The 16,763-nt window shown below is 44.1% G+C and overlaps 1 protein-coding gene across 1 annotated transcript; it reads right to left on the minus strand.

The window, feature by feature from the left end:
• Positions 1 to 10,009: 10,009 nt before the first annotated feature.
• Positions 10,010 to 10,979, minus strand: LOC120680160. Its single transcript, XM_039961785.1, has one exon. It carries the CDS (start codon positions 10,771 to 10,773, stop codon positions 10,060 to 10,062), a length of 714 nt encoding a protein of 237 aa, XP_039817719.1. The 5' UTR covers positions 10,774 to 10,979; the 3' UTR covers positions 10,010 to 10,059.
• Between the last annotated feature and the right edge of the window lie 5,784 nt (positions 10,980 to 16,763).

Genomic DNA, 16,763 nt, shown 5'->3' on the forward strand with positions numbered 1-16,763 from the left:
CACACCTTTATTCACAACTCAACTTGATACAATACGAGATGACACTTACACTCTATGTGGCTATCCTACCATGACACAACTATACTATATGGCAATCTTGACATCTCCTAGTTAAGACCTCTTATATCATGGTATGGCAAAGGGGATGGGGATACCTCTATTTACAGGACTCCATGGTTCATATGGTGTTGTCATGTATCCATCTTTTACACTCTTCTACGTTTCTCTTCATCTTTATTCTATCATACAAATATTTTTTCTTTAGAGAATTCTATACTTTACCATGAAGCATGATAACTATTACTCATACTTGCTCTCCACTCTTCTAGAACCCTCTTACCATGGTATGATCTTATTCTTATGCATTGCAAAGTTAGTTTTTCGTGATTTCCACAATCTTTTAGAATGTTCCAAGTATGCATTGCATATTTCAAAAGGTATGGTGCTGGCGGGTCGCCGGAGAGGCCCGCAGGTGCCTGAGATGAGTAGATGGCAGCGGCGAGCGGTGGAAGCACAAGCCAGCCAGCCTTCCTTTCTTTTTCTCTTTTTTGAGATTTTTTCATTTCGTTTTAGATGTCGAGTTGTCTTGTTTGTTTTTTATTTTTATTCTTTTCCCTGAAGTGGATAAGCTGGACTATTCAAAGTCTTCAGTCGTCTTTCACAATTTTTGGTTTCTTCTTAGAAGATCTTAGAAAGCACTTTGATCGCTAATTAGGGGTGTTAAATAAAAGCAGTTTAGAAAACCAACTTTAGAATCCCAGCGCTGAAATCCTGAAGAATCTAATGAGGCATTTGACCACATAATTAGAGGGTGGTTACTGTAGTATCACTGTAGCCAATTATCAATTAATTATCATCATTAGATTCATCGCGAAAAGTTACATCAATCAATGAAGAGATTTTACAAACAGACTTTATTTAACGGTCTATGCATACAAGATTCTCTTCTAGAAGAATCCTAGAAGAGAAAAGAAGAGAAGAGGAAACCAAACAAGGCCGATTAGGTCCAGGCGGCCGGACCTACTGTAAGGATCACCGGGGTGTCCGACCCTAGAGGGGGAGGGGGTGAATAGGATCGCTAATCGCTTTCTATCCTAGGGCTCAATCTATTTGCATGAGATAAACCTAACACGTCCTACACATGCTAGTTATGACTAAGGTTTATCTATGCTACTCTCTACTTACCCCTAAAAGACTTGCAACCTATAGTCAATCCTAATCAAACTAACAAGGAAAGTAAAAACACGCAAGATAGAGTAAATGCGGAAACGTAATACGGTAAGTAAAGAGGTGAAGGAGAGAATATGCAAACTCCCGTGAAGACACCAAGACACGATTTAACGTGGTTCGGTTAGGACACCAAGTCCCTCCCTATGTCCACGGCCACTTGTCCAACACGAACAAGTGTGATGCCGAGTCTCTTCGCTTGATCACCGTCTTGCGTTCACCACCAAGGCTCCCGGCAAGCAAAGGCTAAGTGACCCCAAGACACCAAGACAAGGCCACCGCCACCGTCTCTCTCGAAGCGTCACCCACGGCACCGTCTTCACTATCGGAGCTTCTCACCAAGAGGGGTCTCCTTCCCCGCACAAAGTGTCGTTGCCTCTCCACACCAAGTCGGAGGGTCACACGACGAGTACACAAGATGCTTGCCGCAGCAAGACTTCTCTCAAGGGAGCTCTCGCAAGAACTAATCCCTATTACAAGCACTAAGCACTCTCACAAGTGTGCTCAATCCTATATGATGTACAATGAAGCTCTATGGTGGTTGGAGGTGTTCTTCAAGTGTAGTATGCTTCAGCAACTCCAGCACTCTCAAATGACCCGGCCATGGGGGTATATATAGGCAGCACAAGCAAATATAGCCGTTAGAGAAAAGCTGCCAGAAAATACTTAACGCCGGTTAATCCGACGCACCTCCAATAGCCATCAGTGCTACATGTTCCATCATTTCCTGTAAATTTGTTATCTTTGAGTGCTCTAGTTGATCAAATAGATTGCCGAGTTTCTTTTGATCGAGAGCATTGCATTATTCAAGAAAGAAGGACTGGAAAGAAAATTGGAATTGGTGTTAGGCATGGCGGACTGTGGTACCTTGATCGAAAGGAAGATGGTAAGATCTTGGATGCTGCTTTGGTAGCTAGTATGAATGAAGATGAAGCTAGAGTGATACTTCAACATTGTCGACTAGGCCACTTATCATTTGACACCATGGCCAAAGTTTTCCCAGAAATGATGAGAAAGATAGACAAGAGAAAACTTGTATGTGATGCATGTGAGTATGGGAAGCATACAAGAGAGACATATATAAGTAGGGGACTTAGGAGCATATCCCCTTTTATGCTTATTCACTCTGATGTGTGGATGTGCCCAGTTTTCTCTGTTAGTGGAATGAATTACTTTGTAACTTTTATCGATTGTTATTCACGAGTGACATGGATATATCTCATGAAACATAAGAGTGAGGTTTTGCGGTGCTTTCAAGATTTTTACTCACTAGTGGGGAATCAATATGATGCTTGCGTGAAGGTATTGAGGACGGACAATGGAGCTGAGTATGTGAATAATGAGTTTGGAAATTTTCTATCTTCTCATGGGATATTGCATCAAACCACATGTCAAGATACACCTCCACAAAATGGAGTGGCTGAGAGAAAGAATCGTCACATCTAGGAGGTAGCTCGTTCACTTATGTATACTATGAATGTGCCAAAATTCTTATGGAATGAGGCAGTAATGACCGCAGTATATCTGATTAATCGTACTCCCTCAAAATTGCTTGGATGGAAAACTCCTTATGAGATGTTGCGAGGAGTGAATGAGTTTATAGTTCCACCTAAAGTATTTGGGTGTACTTGTTTTGTTAGGGATCACCAGCCTTCTGTGGGTAAGTTGGATCCCCGAGCCGTCAAATGTATATTTGTTGGTTATTCTTCTGGACAAAAGAGATATAAATGTTGGTGCCCTACTGAGCGTTGTCTCTTTGTGAGTATGGATGTAACGTTCCGAGAATTTGAACCCTATTATGGGAGAAAACTGATTTAAGCTCCCTATTTGATCTCGAAGGTGACTCGAGCTTAAGCGAAAATGATATAAATATATTACAAGAGAAGGAAGAAAACCAATCAAGGAGAATGGAAATCATGACAGGTTCGATACCATATCCTATGAGTGATTCCCGTGCGGATGACACGCAAAAGAATAAAGACATTGGAAACATACAAGCAAGGCAAGAACAAGGCACACTACGGGTTTATACTAGAAGGAGAATGACAACCAAAGTGCAGCCGTTGGAGCAACAAGCTGAGCAGCTCGTTTTGGAGATACAGGAAGAGGAGCAACCACAACTAGTGGACCAGCAACATAGTTCAACCACTAGCATTGATATTTCTGATAATGGGGGGAATGAGTCTATCGAGACAGGGGGAGAAGAGATTGATCCTTCCATTGATTTGCCCATCGCTCTAAGAAAGGAAGCACGGAGTATGGCTAAGAAACCTCCAACAAGGTATGGCTTTGACCATGATCTAAGTAATTATGTTTCATATGAATCACTGTCTCCTGCATATAGAGTGTTCATTGCATCATTACAAGCTGTAGAGATTCCAAGAGATTGGAAAGAAGCCAAGCTGGATCCTAAGTGGCGAGAAGCTATGTTAGAGGAGTTCAGAACTCTTGAAAAGAATAAGACTTGGGATCTTGTAAAACTACAAGTGGGAAAGAAAGCTGTCAGTTGTAGGTGGGTCTTCACTGTTAAGCAAAACCCTGAAGGCAAAGTGGAAAGGTACAAAGCTAGACTTGTGGCAAGGGGATATAGTCAAACGTATGGCATTGACTATGATGAGACATTTGCACCAGTTGCGAAGATGAGTACAGTGAGAATTTTAATCTCTTGTGCGGCAAATTTTGGTTGGCCATTGCATCAATTGGATGTTAAGAACGCTTTCTTGCACGGTGACCTCCAAGAGGAGGTGTACATGGAGCTTCCCCCTGGTTTCTCTAAACCAGAGATAAATGGTAAGGTGTGCATGCTGAAGAAGTCTTTATATGGCCTCAAGCAATCTCCTCAGGCATGGTTTGATAGATTTCGTCGTGCACTATGTGGTATGGGGTATGAACAGTGCAATGGGGACCATACTGTATTCTATCGACATTCTGGACGCCAGATTGCACTCTTGGCTGTATATGTAGATGATATCATTATCACAGGTGATGATGAAGTGGAGATTAAACGTATGAAGGAGAATTTAAGTAGAATTTGAGGTCAAGGATCTTGGTCAGCTCAAGTACTTCCTTGGTATTGAGGTTGCTCGATCTCCTAAAGGGATTGTTCTCTCTCAAAGGAAATATGTCCTAGACTTGCTCAATGAGACTGGCATGCTTGGATGCCGGCCTGCGTCAACACCTATGGATCCAAACCACAAGCTATGTGCTGAATCAGGTCACTCAATAAATAAAGAAAAGTATCAAAGACTTGTGGGGAGGCTTATCTATCTATGTCATACAAGACCTGATATTTCTTATGCAGTAAGTATTGTGAGCAGGTATATGCATGATCCTAGAAGTAAACATTTAGATGCAGTTTATCGGATCTTGCGATATCTAAAGAGTAATCCGGGAAAGGGGCTTATGTTCAGAAGCAATGCCCATTTGAATGTGGAAAGTTATTGTGATGCTGATTGGGCTAGCTGCCTTGATGATAGGAGATCTACTTCGGGCTATTGTGTGCTGGTTGGAGGAAATTTGGTGTCATGGCAGAGTAAGAAGCAATCAGTTGTATCCCATTCAACTGCCAAAGCAGAGTACAGAGCTATGTCTCTAGTGGTGAGTGAGGTGTTATGGGTAAGAAATCTCCTGACAGAGTTAAATGTCTTGCGGAATGTTCCCATGAGAGTTTGGTGTGATAACAAGTCGGCGATCAACATTGCTTATAACCCAGTTCAGTATGACAGAACAAAACATGTTGAGATAGATCGTTTCTTTATTAAAGAGAAGTTAGATAGCTGTATAATAGAGTTGAGTCATGTTAACTCCGGTGGTCAAGTAGCAGATTGTTTAACTAAGAGCTTAGGAGTAAAAGAATGTAATGTCGCATGTAACAAGATGGGAATGATAGATATCTATCATCCATCTTGAGGGGGAGTGTTGAGTTGTAAAGCCCAAGGGCCTAGAGCCCATTGCATATGTCCATGTTATGTATATGTACTATGGAAGGGAAAACAAGATAGAGAGGATTCTGGATATTCCCAAACCACAGTTCATTTTTTTCGGTGGTTTCTGTTTTCTTTCTTCAACAAGCAGATGAGCTTCACACAGGCTTTGGAGGAAATCTATGCAACAAATATGTTCCCTTCACGCAGTTCGTTGATTAAACTTCAGATTGAGGGTGCTTCGTCTTTCCTGTCTGATCAAGTAGGCTCTGGTTTCTTAACAAGCATTACCCATATTTCGTGACCATGTGTTTTGTGTTATTCTTGTTGATTATGTTTTATAGCACTGATGACTCCTCGTATGTTTCTCTTTTCAGTTTGAATTGTGCATGGAATACATTCCAACAAATGTAAGTATGATTTTGTAGACATGCCACTTAGACAGTGTTTTATTCTTTCAATTGATGTCTTCTTTTATTGCCTTTTAGGTTGAGGTGGATGATGAAGTTTTACAACACATTACCTTCTTTATCCATAAGGTTTGTTAATGAATTTTATATATTGTTTCTTGGCCAATACTTCACAATTTACATGCTGGTCCTATACTAACTAGTTATTACTGTTTTCAGCATCTAAAAACAAACACCTATGTGCATTATGTCAGACAGAAGCTTAAGATTGGGCGACGTCTCCAGTTGACTCCCACCCGGTATGCATTCCCTAGCTTTTTACAATGAATTGTGTTTATTTGATGTATGCATTCCGCATGCTTACCTTCTTTTATAATCTCCTTGTGTTATTGTGTACGTTTACCTGAAGGCAGTAAAGGAACCCTACATGGACCCATTGAGGATCAAGTCCAGTTCAGCACGGGAGTGCTGGGACGACCAGCAGTGCCGTGAATACGTAGGCTGGGGCTTTGTTGCTTTGTGTGGTCATAACGACTGAAATTATTGTGTATGAACCTCCGCATTATTGCTTTGTGCTACCAGACCATGTACTCAGCCTGAGGGCACCTGCGGGACGCGCCGCTGTCTCAGTTCCGCTGCAGAAGTCGTGGCCACCGGCCAGCGCTAGGATCGCTGTTCCCATCCTGAGTCACCACATCCGAGCGCAACGGCGATGTGGTCAGCCCCGCCACCTCCCCCTTTTCTATTTCCTCCCTTCTATCCGTAAAATTAAAGAAAAATCATTGTTATGTGCGGCGCATCTTACACGCTCGAGCGAATTCGTTGTTGCTAACAAGTGCAACATGAGTGACAGGGAGATTCAGCAGCTACGAAATTGCAGGAATGCGTGGATGATCGAGGATACTGGAGCTAGAGGTGAGCCAAGTCAACTTGCTCTTCGTTCCTCCACCGGCAACTTTCAGGTTGGTTAATCCATCTCACAATCTGGAGAAGATCGCCACCCCTATGCCCGTGCAGGCGAATTTGGCACCCACAATGCAGACATGACAGCCTCGTAACTTGTATGCAAGCTCAACTGGTGATGCCTCTCGGTTCAACTGCACAAGTGCACATCACCATTGGTTGCACATGAGAAGGATTCTTTCTGTCAACCTCTTTCGCTGCATAAATAGAGGAAGCCAAAGGCAGGGAGACACCGTTGCAGTAGCTTTGCCTTCACTTCTATTTCCAGAGAAGAGGCTTCAGACATCTTCCATTCTTCCGTTGCAATACAAGCATGGCCTGCCACCAGAGATCGGCGAGCGTGTGCCTTCAAGCCCTTGCTCCAGTGAGACCACAATGTTGAGGAACAGCTGTAGAGCCTGAAGGCAACTGTTAACTCACCTTCAGTGACCATCAGGAAAATGGTTGATGGTCTGAACAAGCTTGGGAGTATATACAGCTTCAATGAGGCTGCAAGCTTGGCTCAGTGCTTGCTCAGCTTCAATAAAAAAAGATGGTGTGTGTCATGCTGAGGACTCAAAACAACGGGTTATGAGTGAATAATAAATGTTGTCTCAGACAAAGAGTTGCTCGCCAATGAACTTGCCCTAGACTTCTGAACAATTTCATTCGGCATCACATCAAAATGATCCATCATTGGTGTCGACATGCTCAATACACAGATGAACATTCGGTGGAAGCAATGAGGATTGCGTGAAAGATGTATTGCATTGAGCCCCTTGGGCGGTATATGTAGGAGTGCAAGACTTGGGGGGCAAGATGCCGCCCAGCCGCCCCGATACATATGTTAGTCCGGGATTCTATCCTAACTTACCATACTCACATATGACAGTCCGGGATCATATATAATCCTACCAAATATACTCTAACATCCCCCCGCAGTCGTAGTGGTAGCAACATGAAGGGACAAACTGGAGAACAATGATGATATCCCCCTGCAGTCAAAACGCCGGTGCGAGTGCTTCAACTGAAGTAGCTCATCAGATGATAGCCCCTTAATGCTGAAGTAGCCGAGGTTGAGGTGGACATGGTCGAAGCTGTGGAGGAGGGTGCAGGTCCGAAGCGTCAATGAAGGCATGTGAGTACACAAAATCAGCAGCTTCTTACCGATGACAGCAGCAAGACGGTGAGCGGCGGAAGGCGATGGTAGACTAGGTAGCTGAAAAGCGCTCAAGTGTCTTCCTTTAGCAATATCAGCGGTGGTATCCGTGCGAAAACGGCAGTAAGCGCGGACTCGGATCGAGTGCCAGCTTAATGAGGACCTGCAGCAGATGGCGCCACCGCATGAAGAGGCGGCGACACCGGCGATGATGGCTTGACCATGAGCGTCGGCGCTGCAGTCTGGGAAGGCATAGCGACAACCTCATCCTTGGGAGTGTTGACGATGGAGCGGCAACGAACGGTGGGGCGACGCAAACCGATCTCTGATCAGAAAAAGAAAAAACAGCAACAGGAAGATGGGAAACATCCACATGCCAAGCTGGGTGCACCTAGCGACTTGTCCTTCCCACCTTACCATCATCTCATCCCATCGGATAAGAGACAAGCAGGGAGGCAAAACCACTCAGCTTGGTCAGCCCAGCCGCCGGTTAGGCACAGCAACGACCGGGAGAAGCCTGATGGGCGGTCTCCATGTCGGCGCCCGGTGACCCCATGCAGTGCGGCCCTGGACGCGGGCGGCACCTGCCCGCGCGGAGGTGGCGGCCCTCATCCACGCGCTCGGCGGCAGCCACCCGCGAGAGGCAGCGCCCCCCACGGCGGCGCCCAGCGGCCCCCATCTGTGCGCGGCAGCCACCCGTGCGGAGGTGGTGGCCCCCATGTCGGCACCCAGTGGCCTCCAACGCAGGCATCGCAGGCCTGGCGGCGGTCCCATCGCGATGTGGTGCCTTACGAGGACGACAAGCGGCACTGCCATGGATTGGCCACGGGTAGAGGTACGTGCGAAACCACGACGACGCGGCCGATCAGAGGTATCCTTGCGCATCCTACGAGGGCGCTGTTCCCGGCGGAGATCGATCTCCCCGGGGGCGGTGCAAGGCAGTGGAAGCGGAGGTCTATGGTTTAGAACCTAGTCTCATGATACCATGTAAGCGATGAGGATTGCGTGGAAGATGTATTGCAATGAGCCCAATGAGGATTGCGTGGAAGATGTATCGCAGTGAGCCTCTTGGGCGGTATATGTAGGAGTACAAGACTTGTGGGGTGCAAGATTCCGCCTCGATACATATGGTGTTCCGGGATCCTATCCTAATCCTAACAAATATACTCTAACATACGGAAATAAATTGGCTACTGTATTTCCAGCACCACAAAATCCAGAATAAACTCATGCCAAGAAAAACCCAACAAGTTGCATTGGCAGCAATTTCAAGATGATAGGCAAGCTGCTCCATATTCTTGTGCTTTGGGTCTAACTGAATAAAATTACCATGTAGTTCTGGCAGCAAGAACCAGCATGTCAGCTTACTCTAGTGCTAGTTACTGTATTTCTTTGGGCCGCTCCATCTTATGTCTGAACAACTATCGACTGCAATCTCAAATCTCATGGCTGGAGCAGCCATAGTATATATCGGTTAAGGTGAGCAAGTTTCACTCCCCATGAATCTTGTCCCTATTTGAGCTGCATTTCATGTTTGAATTAAGGGGAAAATCCGGTTTACACCCTCTAATTATCGCAGAAATCCAATTTTCAACCTTTAACTACGAAACTGGATAACAGGGGCCATCCAACTGTTGAAACCGGACAGATTTAGCCCCTTAGGTGGTTTTCATTTTGTGAGAATTAAAAATATTCCATTTTAAACTAAAAATCCATATGCAATTCATTTTAAGTCAAAAAATTACGAAATGGGTATGCAAAGTTTTCTAAAAATGTAAAGTATTTATTGGCATAATACTTGTCAGTTATTCAGATACAATGTTTTATGTTCATAATATTTGATTGCTTGTAGTTATGCCTATTGTTTTTGAATAACTAAGATTCAAATAGAGCAATAATAGATCGGTTACATTTTTAGAAAAAAATTGGTACTAGTTTTATATTATTATAGTTTAAAATGAATTATTTTTTATTTTTAGATCTAATTAGATTTTTCAATTTCTTTTTAAAAATACAAACCACCTTCAAAACCACCCCAGGGGCTAAATTTGCCCGGTTTCGACAGTTGCATGGCCTATGTTGTTCGATTTTGTAGTTGAAGGTTGAAAATCAAACTTTTACTATGGTTCGGGAGATGTAAATCGGACTTTTCCCTTGAATCAAATAGTGGCCATCTAATGGTAAAGTTTTGCTTTCATCTGTCACAAGTAAGAAACATAAAGAACAATAGAATCAGTAAAATTGACAGCAGGAAATGGGTCCAAAACTTTGATTTCCAATTGAATATATTTCTGTACACTTTCTCACATATATATTATACATCAAAATTGTTTCGGTGATCAGCAGATTCTCTAAAAGGTGGATGCTAATCGTAGGGAGTCAGAGTCATGTGATCTGTCTACAAGTTGAGAGTGTTCAGAAGAGAAACTCTGTTCTGGATCAGAGTCCTGAACAAAGTTTCAACTCTGTTCTCGAGATCAGAAATGTCGGACTGCAACATCTGCAACTGCTCCTCCTCGCACACAACTTTCTTCTTCTGGAATGCCTTGGAGACAAGAGACCACTTCCTGGCATTCGGCGTCAAGATCTGCTTTGACAGGAGATGCAATGTCGACTCGAGCATAGACATGGCGATCTCTCTTGCTTCAACCAAAAGCTTGACCACCCTGCACCCTTCCATGTCAGAGGCAGCTTTGCTGTTGATCTTCTTGAACTGCTTCTGAGCCTTCTTAGCTGAGTGGGCATAGGACTGAACCTTGGCATGAACAGCTGCATTGTCTCTTCTCTTCAGAACTAGCTGCATCTCCTGGACGGTGGCCTTGAGTTCCAACAAGCTCTCTTGCATGGCGTTGCAGAGGTCAAGCAAGACGAGAGAACGCTCCAGCTCCTCCTCTACTGCTTCCCTCTGCAGACGCTGTCTGTTGGGCAAGCAAGTGAGCTCATTGATGAGGCCGTAGATGCTCCCGAGCTTGGCCAGACCATCAACCATAGTTTCAACGGTGGCCAAAGGTGAGGAGACTGTCGCCTTCAGGCTCTGCAGCTGTTCCTCGACGCTGGCTTCGTTGGAGCGAGGGCTTGAGGGCACGCTCGCGGATCTTAGGTGGCAAGCCATGCTTGGAAGTTGGAACGGAATGGAAGCTGGGAATCCTCTTTTCAGTGGAAATGGAAGAGATGGCAAGCTGCTGCAATGGTGTCTGCACCCAGCATTGGCTTCCCTCTTTATATACCGAAAGGATGATCAAGGCATGAAGCAACTGCAAGTCTGAACCAGCAGACAACAAGAATCATTGCCATGTGTAATCAAGCGGCGCGCTGCAACAGAAGCCACCCAACCCGAGAGGCATCGCTAGCTAAGCTTAAAGACGAGGCTGTCATGTCTGCATTATGGATGACAAACTCGCCTGCACGAGTGAAGATTGGTGAGATTAGCATCAGGTCGAGATCTTGAGATGGACTAATTAGCTAGCATGTTGCCGATGGAGTTACAAACAGCTGGTTGACTTTGCTCACCTCCAGTGCTCCAGGCTCCCACGCGTTCAGTTATCTGGCCGATCTGATCACGGCATTACACAGTTGATTAATGATAGTCCTTGTACCAGCTCTCCATTGGCTGCTTCTTATCATCAGTGAATCTCCTCTATCTGTTTACATGATGCACGTGTACCAGCAAATTTCTAGATGGCATAAGACGCAGCTCCTGGAGGTCATACTATCGAGCTGTCATGTTCTGATAACGAACAGCAGAGAATCCACTCGAGCGTTCAATATGTTGTATGTGCACGCGCTGCAAGCCTGTGAAAGTCAGATGTTGACTAAGCCATGGAATTTTCTACTAGATCACAAGGACTTGCTGCGTTCTGGTCTCATAGAAATGGTTCATTGATCTATGTAACTGTAAGCTCAATAGCCCATGAGTTAATATTCAGAATCCATTTCCTGCAAAAAAAAAATCAGAAACCATTAAGAGCTTTCGAGCAGCATCTCAATATCTGAAATTGAAATGATGTGGGAGTTGAGAACAGAGACTTGCACTAAATGAAGCACGACATAAGACGTGAGTGCAAGCTCACTCGTAACGGTAGACTGCAAAGTAATGGTAGTCAGATGATGTAGTTGATCTTGCTAGCTTAGCTTGGCTATGTCCTTCCCTCTTGCCTAGAACAATTAACCTTCAATCCTTAGATTAGAAGTTCTGAAAGCAGGGCTCGCTGAAACTTCATAGTATTTCAATAAAGCGGCGCAACTTGACCATAAAAATTCGTGCCATCCCAAACTACAAATAAATCTAGACTATAGAGTGGACGCTTGTTGGCTTTATCCGAACCTGAACTTTGTAGGATAATCCCGTACAATTGGGATCATTAGCAAGTGAATCCAAGCTGAATAGTTGGTTGCGCAACTCAATCACAGGACTACTAGTACTAAGCATTGACCAGATTCGTTACCTTCAAAAATCAAACATATCCCAAAATTGATAGACAAAATTACAGTATGGCTACTCATTAATACAACATATATCTATGGTACATGAAAAATAAATGTTAATATACCTTATCATGATAACACTAGACAAAACTAGAGAAAAGCGCGGCTAGAGTTTTCTAGTAAATTTTGAATTCCAGGCTACGCCAAATCATGGTAAATTTGAGATGAAACCATATTAAAATGTAAAATTGTGGTAAAAATCTATACTTATCCAAATTCTGACATGTCCTAGTCACAGTAAAATACATCATGGCCTTACCATGGTAAAACATAATACTTACCTAAATTTGTATGTCTTTGTCTAAACCTTAGTGCTAAGAGTATAATCAGAGGTCAGGGCGGTAAACATTATTTTTAACACAAAAGAGTTAAATTGTAAAAAAAATCAGGTTGTATTCCATGCGCTGCCGTGGGATGGGATTAATTAGTCAGAGCGCAAGGCCCAATCCTTTTGCTAGGCCGGCAGCAACACACTAAGCCACAATAAACAAAGCCCTAACTTAGATCGTTTCGAACACCCGTCGCCGCTCCACCTCACTCTCTCGTGCTTCTTTTGTCGCCGCTTCCCCTCACTCTCTATGCTTCGCAGACGCCACCGCTCCCCCTCTCTCTGTGTCGCCACTCCTCCTCCTCCTCCTCCTCCTCTCCCAACCAACCTTCAGGTGCCGGGGTGTGGCGTCAATCTTCCGGGCGGAGGCGGGGGCCGCAGAGGCACTGGGGGTGGCATCAATCCGTGGAGGTTCCTAGGTGACGGTAATCTTTTGGGAGGAGGTGGGGACGTGAGAGGTGCCGAGGGCGGCGTCAATCTTCCAGTGAGTTCTCTTAACTGTGTACATAACTTTGAAATGAAATTTCTAGAAAAAATGATTTGAAACATCCACACCAATCAGGGATTTAAATTCAAATGCGATATTTGTTGTAGGCTGCTGTTAGTCAACTGTTTTTAGGGATGTATAAGAGATTAGGCAGAAGTTGATGAATATGTCCAACCCCAACAGCCTATCATGTTACTCTCGTGCATGTGACTGGTGATGATAGTCTCCTCTACTGCAAGCGCTCCACACACACGAGGCGAGCCACTACTGCAATTGCTACACGGTTTTGTGAATTACATGATTTGGGGTATTCATTGCTTGGTACCTTAGAGGTTATATGTCACTACTATCCTTGTCAGGCCGAACACAGGGAATAGTGTAAACATTAATATGCATGTTTTAGCTAACATCATTCACATTGACATCCATTCTTCTTATCAAATCCTGGAAGATTTAGCTCATCTGTTGAAATGTCTAAGACTGTATAATATAAGTTTTTCTCCTTTGGTAAGAAAGCATGCTTCGCATGAGGAGGAGGATGTCAAGTCTGCACTGTTCATGAGAAAAAAATTAGCGAGGAAGTAATAGTTGATGATGTTATTAGTAATAAGCATCCTTGTCTATGTTTGGAATTAGTAAGAATTATGCTCATGCCCTCAACTTGAGAGCTCTTATGCCATTATATGGCAAGAGAGGAGGGGAGACCCTTTATTTATAGGTATTAATGGTTGTTATGGTGTTGCCATGTGTCAACTCCACACTCTTCTTTACAAATTATCCAACTCTAAAAATTTTCTCATCCTTATCCAACTATGCAAAATATCTAATTCTAGAGAATTCTTATCTTCCCATAAAGCATAGCAACTCCTCTCTCTTGCCATTTTTAAATTCTTCTAGAACCTTCTCGAGTATGCATTTTTATCCTCAACAGTGTGAATATGTGAATTGATGTTGTATTTTCCATAGAGGTGCAGGTAACATTTCAAAGTAGAGAGATGTGTCCTTTTTTATGTGTATCTGATTGAACATGTACTCTGTTCATACAATTCATATAGCTCTTGATATTTGTTAACATTTACCATGTTCATACAATTCAAATAAGTATGTAGTTTTGTGTATTTGAATACTCACATGGAGGATACGGGGGATTAATTTGAAGTTGGAAAGATAGGAATGGTATCATGGAACAACAGTGAAATGTTCATGCATGTTTTTCTCATCCTCATGTTTTTTATCATGGCAGCCAAGGTCACATGTGATTTGTGGATTTTTTTAGGTTTTTCTCATCCTCATCCTCATTTTCACTTTCTAAGAGGAATGGAAAAATATACATGCACTAGCAAATCGGGCAAAAAAGAACAATTATGAAATTGTGCATGCACACAGTAGTCATAACCTTACAAGAGTACATCCTCGGCATGTATCCTAGATGCAGTTATGTGAAGCCATCAAAGATATAAGCATACAGCTGCAGTGATTCTAACAAAATGGATAGTTGCAGACGGGTTTAGCTTAAGAAACATGTTGGTAGAACTATATTTCTAGGTGAGTGTGATTTGTAGCAGCATGGTTTCCAAATTGCTGCCATTGCTTTTTTAGGAACTCCGTAATCTTTCTGCAAGTTGCAATCTGTATGCTGAAAGCAATAGACTCTATTTCTGAAAATTTTGTCACAATTTTAATTTTTTAGCTCACGGTTTAATTTTCCTATTTGATGAGCTTCTGATAATTATGCCAACACATTACAGTAAACATGAGTTGAAAGTTCTTTCAGGTTTTGTGCAGTTCTATCAAGCTTGCATAAGGCAGTAGAAACAGTGAGTTGAAGTTCCCAACTGAGGTTCGGCACACAAATAATGTAACCAACTGAGTTGAAGTTATATTGCTTTATCGGGAACAAGGTACAGAGTAAACCACCAACATGCATTCATCATTGTCGGTGTTTTTTTAGCACCGGCTAGTGATTCTCGTGGATGCGTGTTTAGGGGCGGATGGTAGTGTAGAAAGACACAAGGATTTATACTGGTTCGGACTGCTGGGAGGCGTAAAACCCTACGTCCAGTTCGTTCTGCTTGTGTATCTTGCACTGGTTTGTGGTAGGGGGTTACAAACGGTCGAGAGAGGGACGGGCGTCCCAAGTCTCTGAGATTGATGAGAAGTTGGAGTGTTCATGGCCCTCGTCTGGTTAGGGTAGCTGCCGGTGAGAAGCTGCTCGGAGCTCCGCCTGCTTCTTTCCTAGTGGCGAGGGTGTGCTCGTGGGTGTGTTCATCTAGGGACCAATCCCAGTCTCGTGAGTCTGCTCTGGGCTCGATCCCCCGCATAGGGGCCCGTTCTCTGCCCTTTATACCACAGGGGAGAGAACAGTGTACAATCGTAGAGAGGGAAGGGAGGAGGAGGTAGAAGTTTGCGGAGCCCTCCCTCCGTCATCCTGGTCGCCATTGATCGCCATGGACCCTCCTAGCCCTACCGTCGCCGCCCTCTGCCTCTGCGGCTGGCTTCATCTGACCCCGTAGTCTGCGGAGCGGGATACGCGGCGATATCTTGGTTCTGGTGCAGCACGCCCGGCCCCTACCCTACGTCCTACTACGCCGTAGGACATAATGGGAAGGGGCGCTCCACTGTGCGCTGTGATAGCGCAGGTGGCGCCAGAGCATGCTTGGTCGCCTGTCCGCCTGTGCCACTGTCAGAACCGTTCGGCACAGGTCATGGCGGGCCCCAGCTATAGGCCGGGCGCGTTTCCTCTGTTAGAAACTATATGGAGGCCCAGACATAACGGAGCACAACGGATTAAGATAATGGGCCTAACTCAACCCAAAAGACTAGTCTGATAGGTGAGGATTGCTTAGTCTTATATGTTGTACTCCCCCTACATTAATTTCCAATGTGGGACTAAACCCAACAATCTCCCCCGGTCACACATTGGGCCCAAATCTTCTATTAGAAGTCATCATCACGGGCCTTAAGTTTTTTTAATCCGAACGGAGATGTTTTTGCTGCTGCCGCCAATTTTTTTTAAAACTCTCCAAATGTGGATCCGAACGAGCTCCCCCGTCACAAGAGTAATTTCATCTCCAATGTCACAAAGACGTGACTATTGAACGGAGATAACGGGCTCCCCCGTCAACGTGTGAAAGAGATTGTTAACCCATGGGCTCTGATACCACTTGTTAGAAGCGACGGCGAACAAAATGATGAAAAATAGAAAGATCAAACCGTAGAAAGACATGAGGATTTAACGTGGAAAACCCCTCCAATGCGAAGGGTAAAAACCACGGGCGCCAGCCAGCAAGAACTTCACTATATCGGGTGTTTGTGTACAACGCCTAGCGGCGGCTTACAAGAGGAATAATAGGATTGATATTCTCCGGTGAAGCATATGGGTTAGATATATAGGAGAGTCACGTGGTCTCCTCAACTTCTACTAGCAATGTGGGATTAAAAGTTTGCACCACATGGGCCTTAATGGGCCAAACCCAAATTCCAACAATCTCCCATCAGAATTTGGATCACAATATAACATACTCCACCTTGAGACAAATTCCTTCTTGTAGCATATCAAAATCATCACCTGAACACAACAAAGAACAGAACTTCTGGCGCCAAATAGCCTCTTGGGCTAAACTGTCAAACCAACTAAGTTTGAGCAAAGCTCAAACTTAGCTACAAGAACTGGTTTGGTCATCATATCAGCTGGATTATCATGAGTACTGATCTTGCATACCTTCAATTTACCTTGTGAAATAGCATCACGAACATAATGGTACTTGACATCAATATGCTTTGTCCTTTCATGAAACATCTG

The sequence above is a fragment of the Panicum virgatum genome, chromosome 6N, assembly GCF_016808335.1.
Source record: "Panicum virgatum strain AP13 chromosome 6N, P.virgatum_v5, whole genome shotgun sequence".
Lineage (NCBI taxonomy): Eukaryota > Viridiplantae > Streptophyta > Magnoliopsida > Poales > Poaceae > Panicum > Panicum virgatum.

Coding starts and splice junctions, on each gene's coding strand:
- LOC120680160 (XM_039961785.1), bottom strand. CDS start 10,773: ATGGCTTGCCACCTAAGATCCGCGAGCGTGCCCTCAAGCCCTCGCTCC.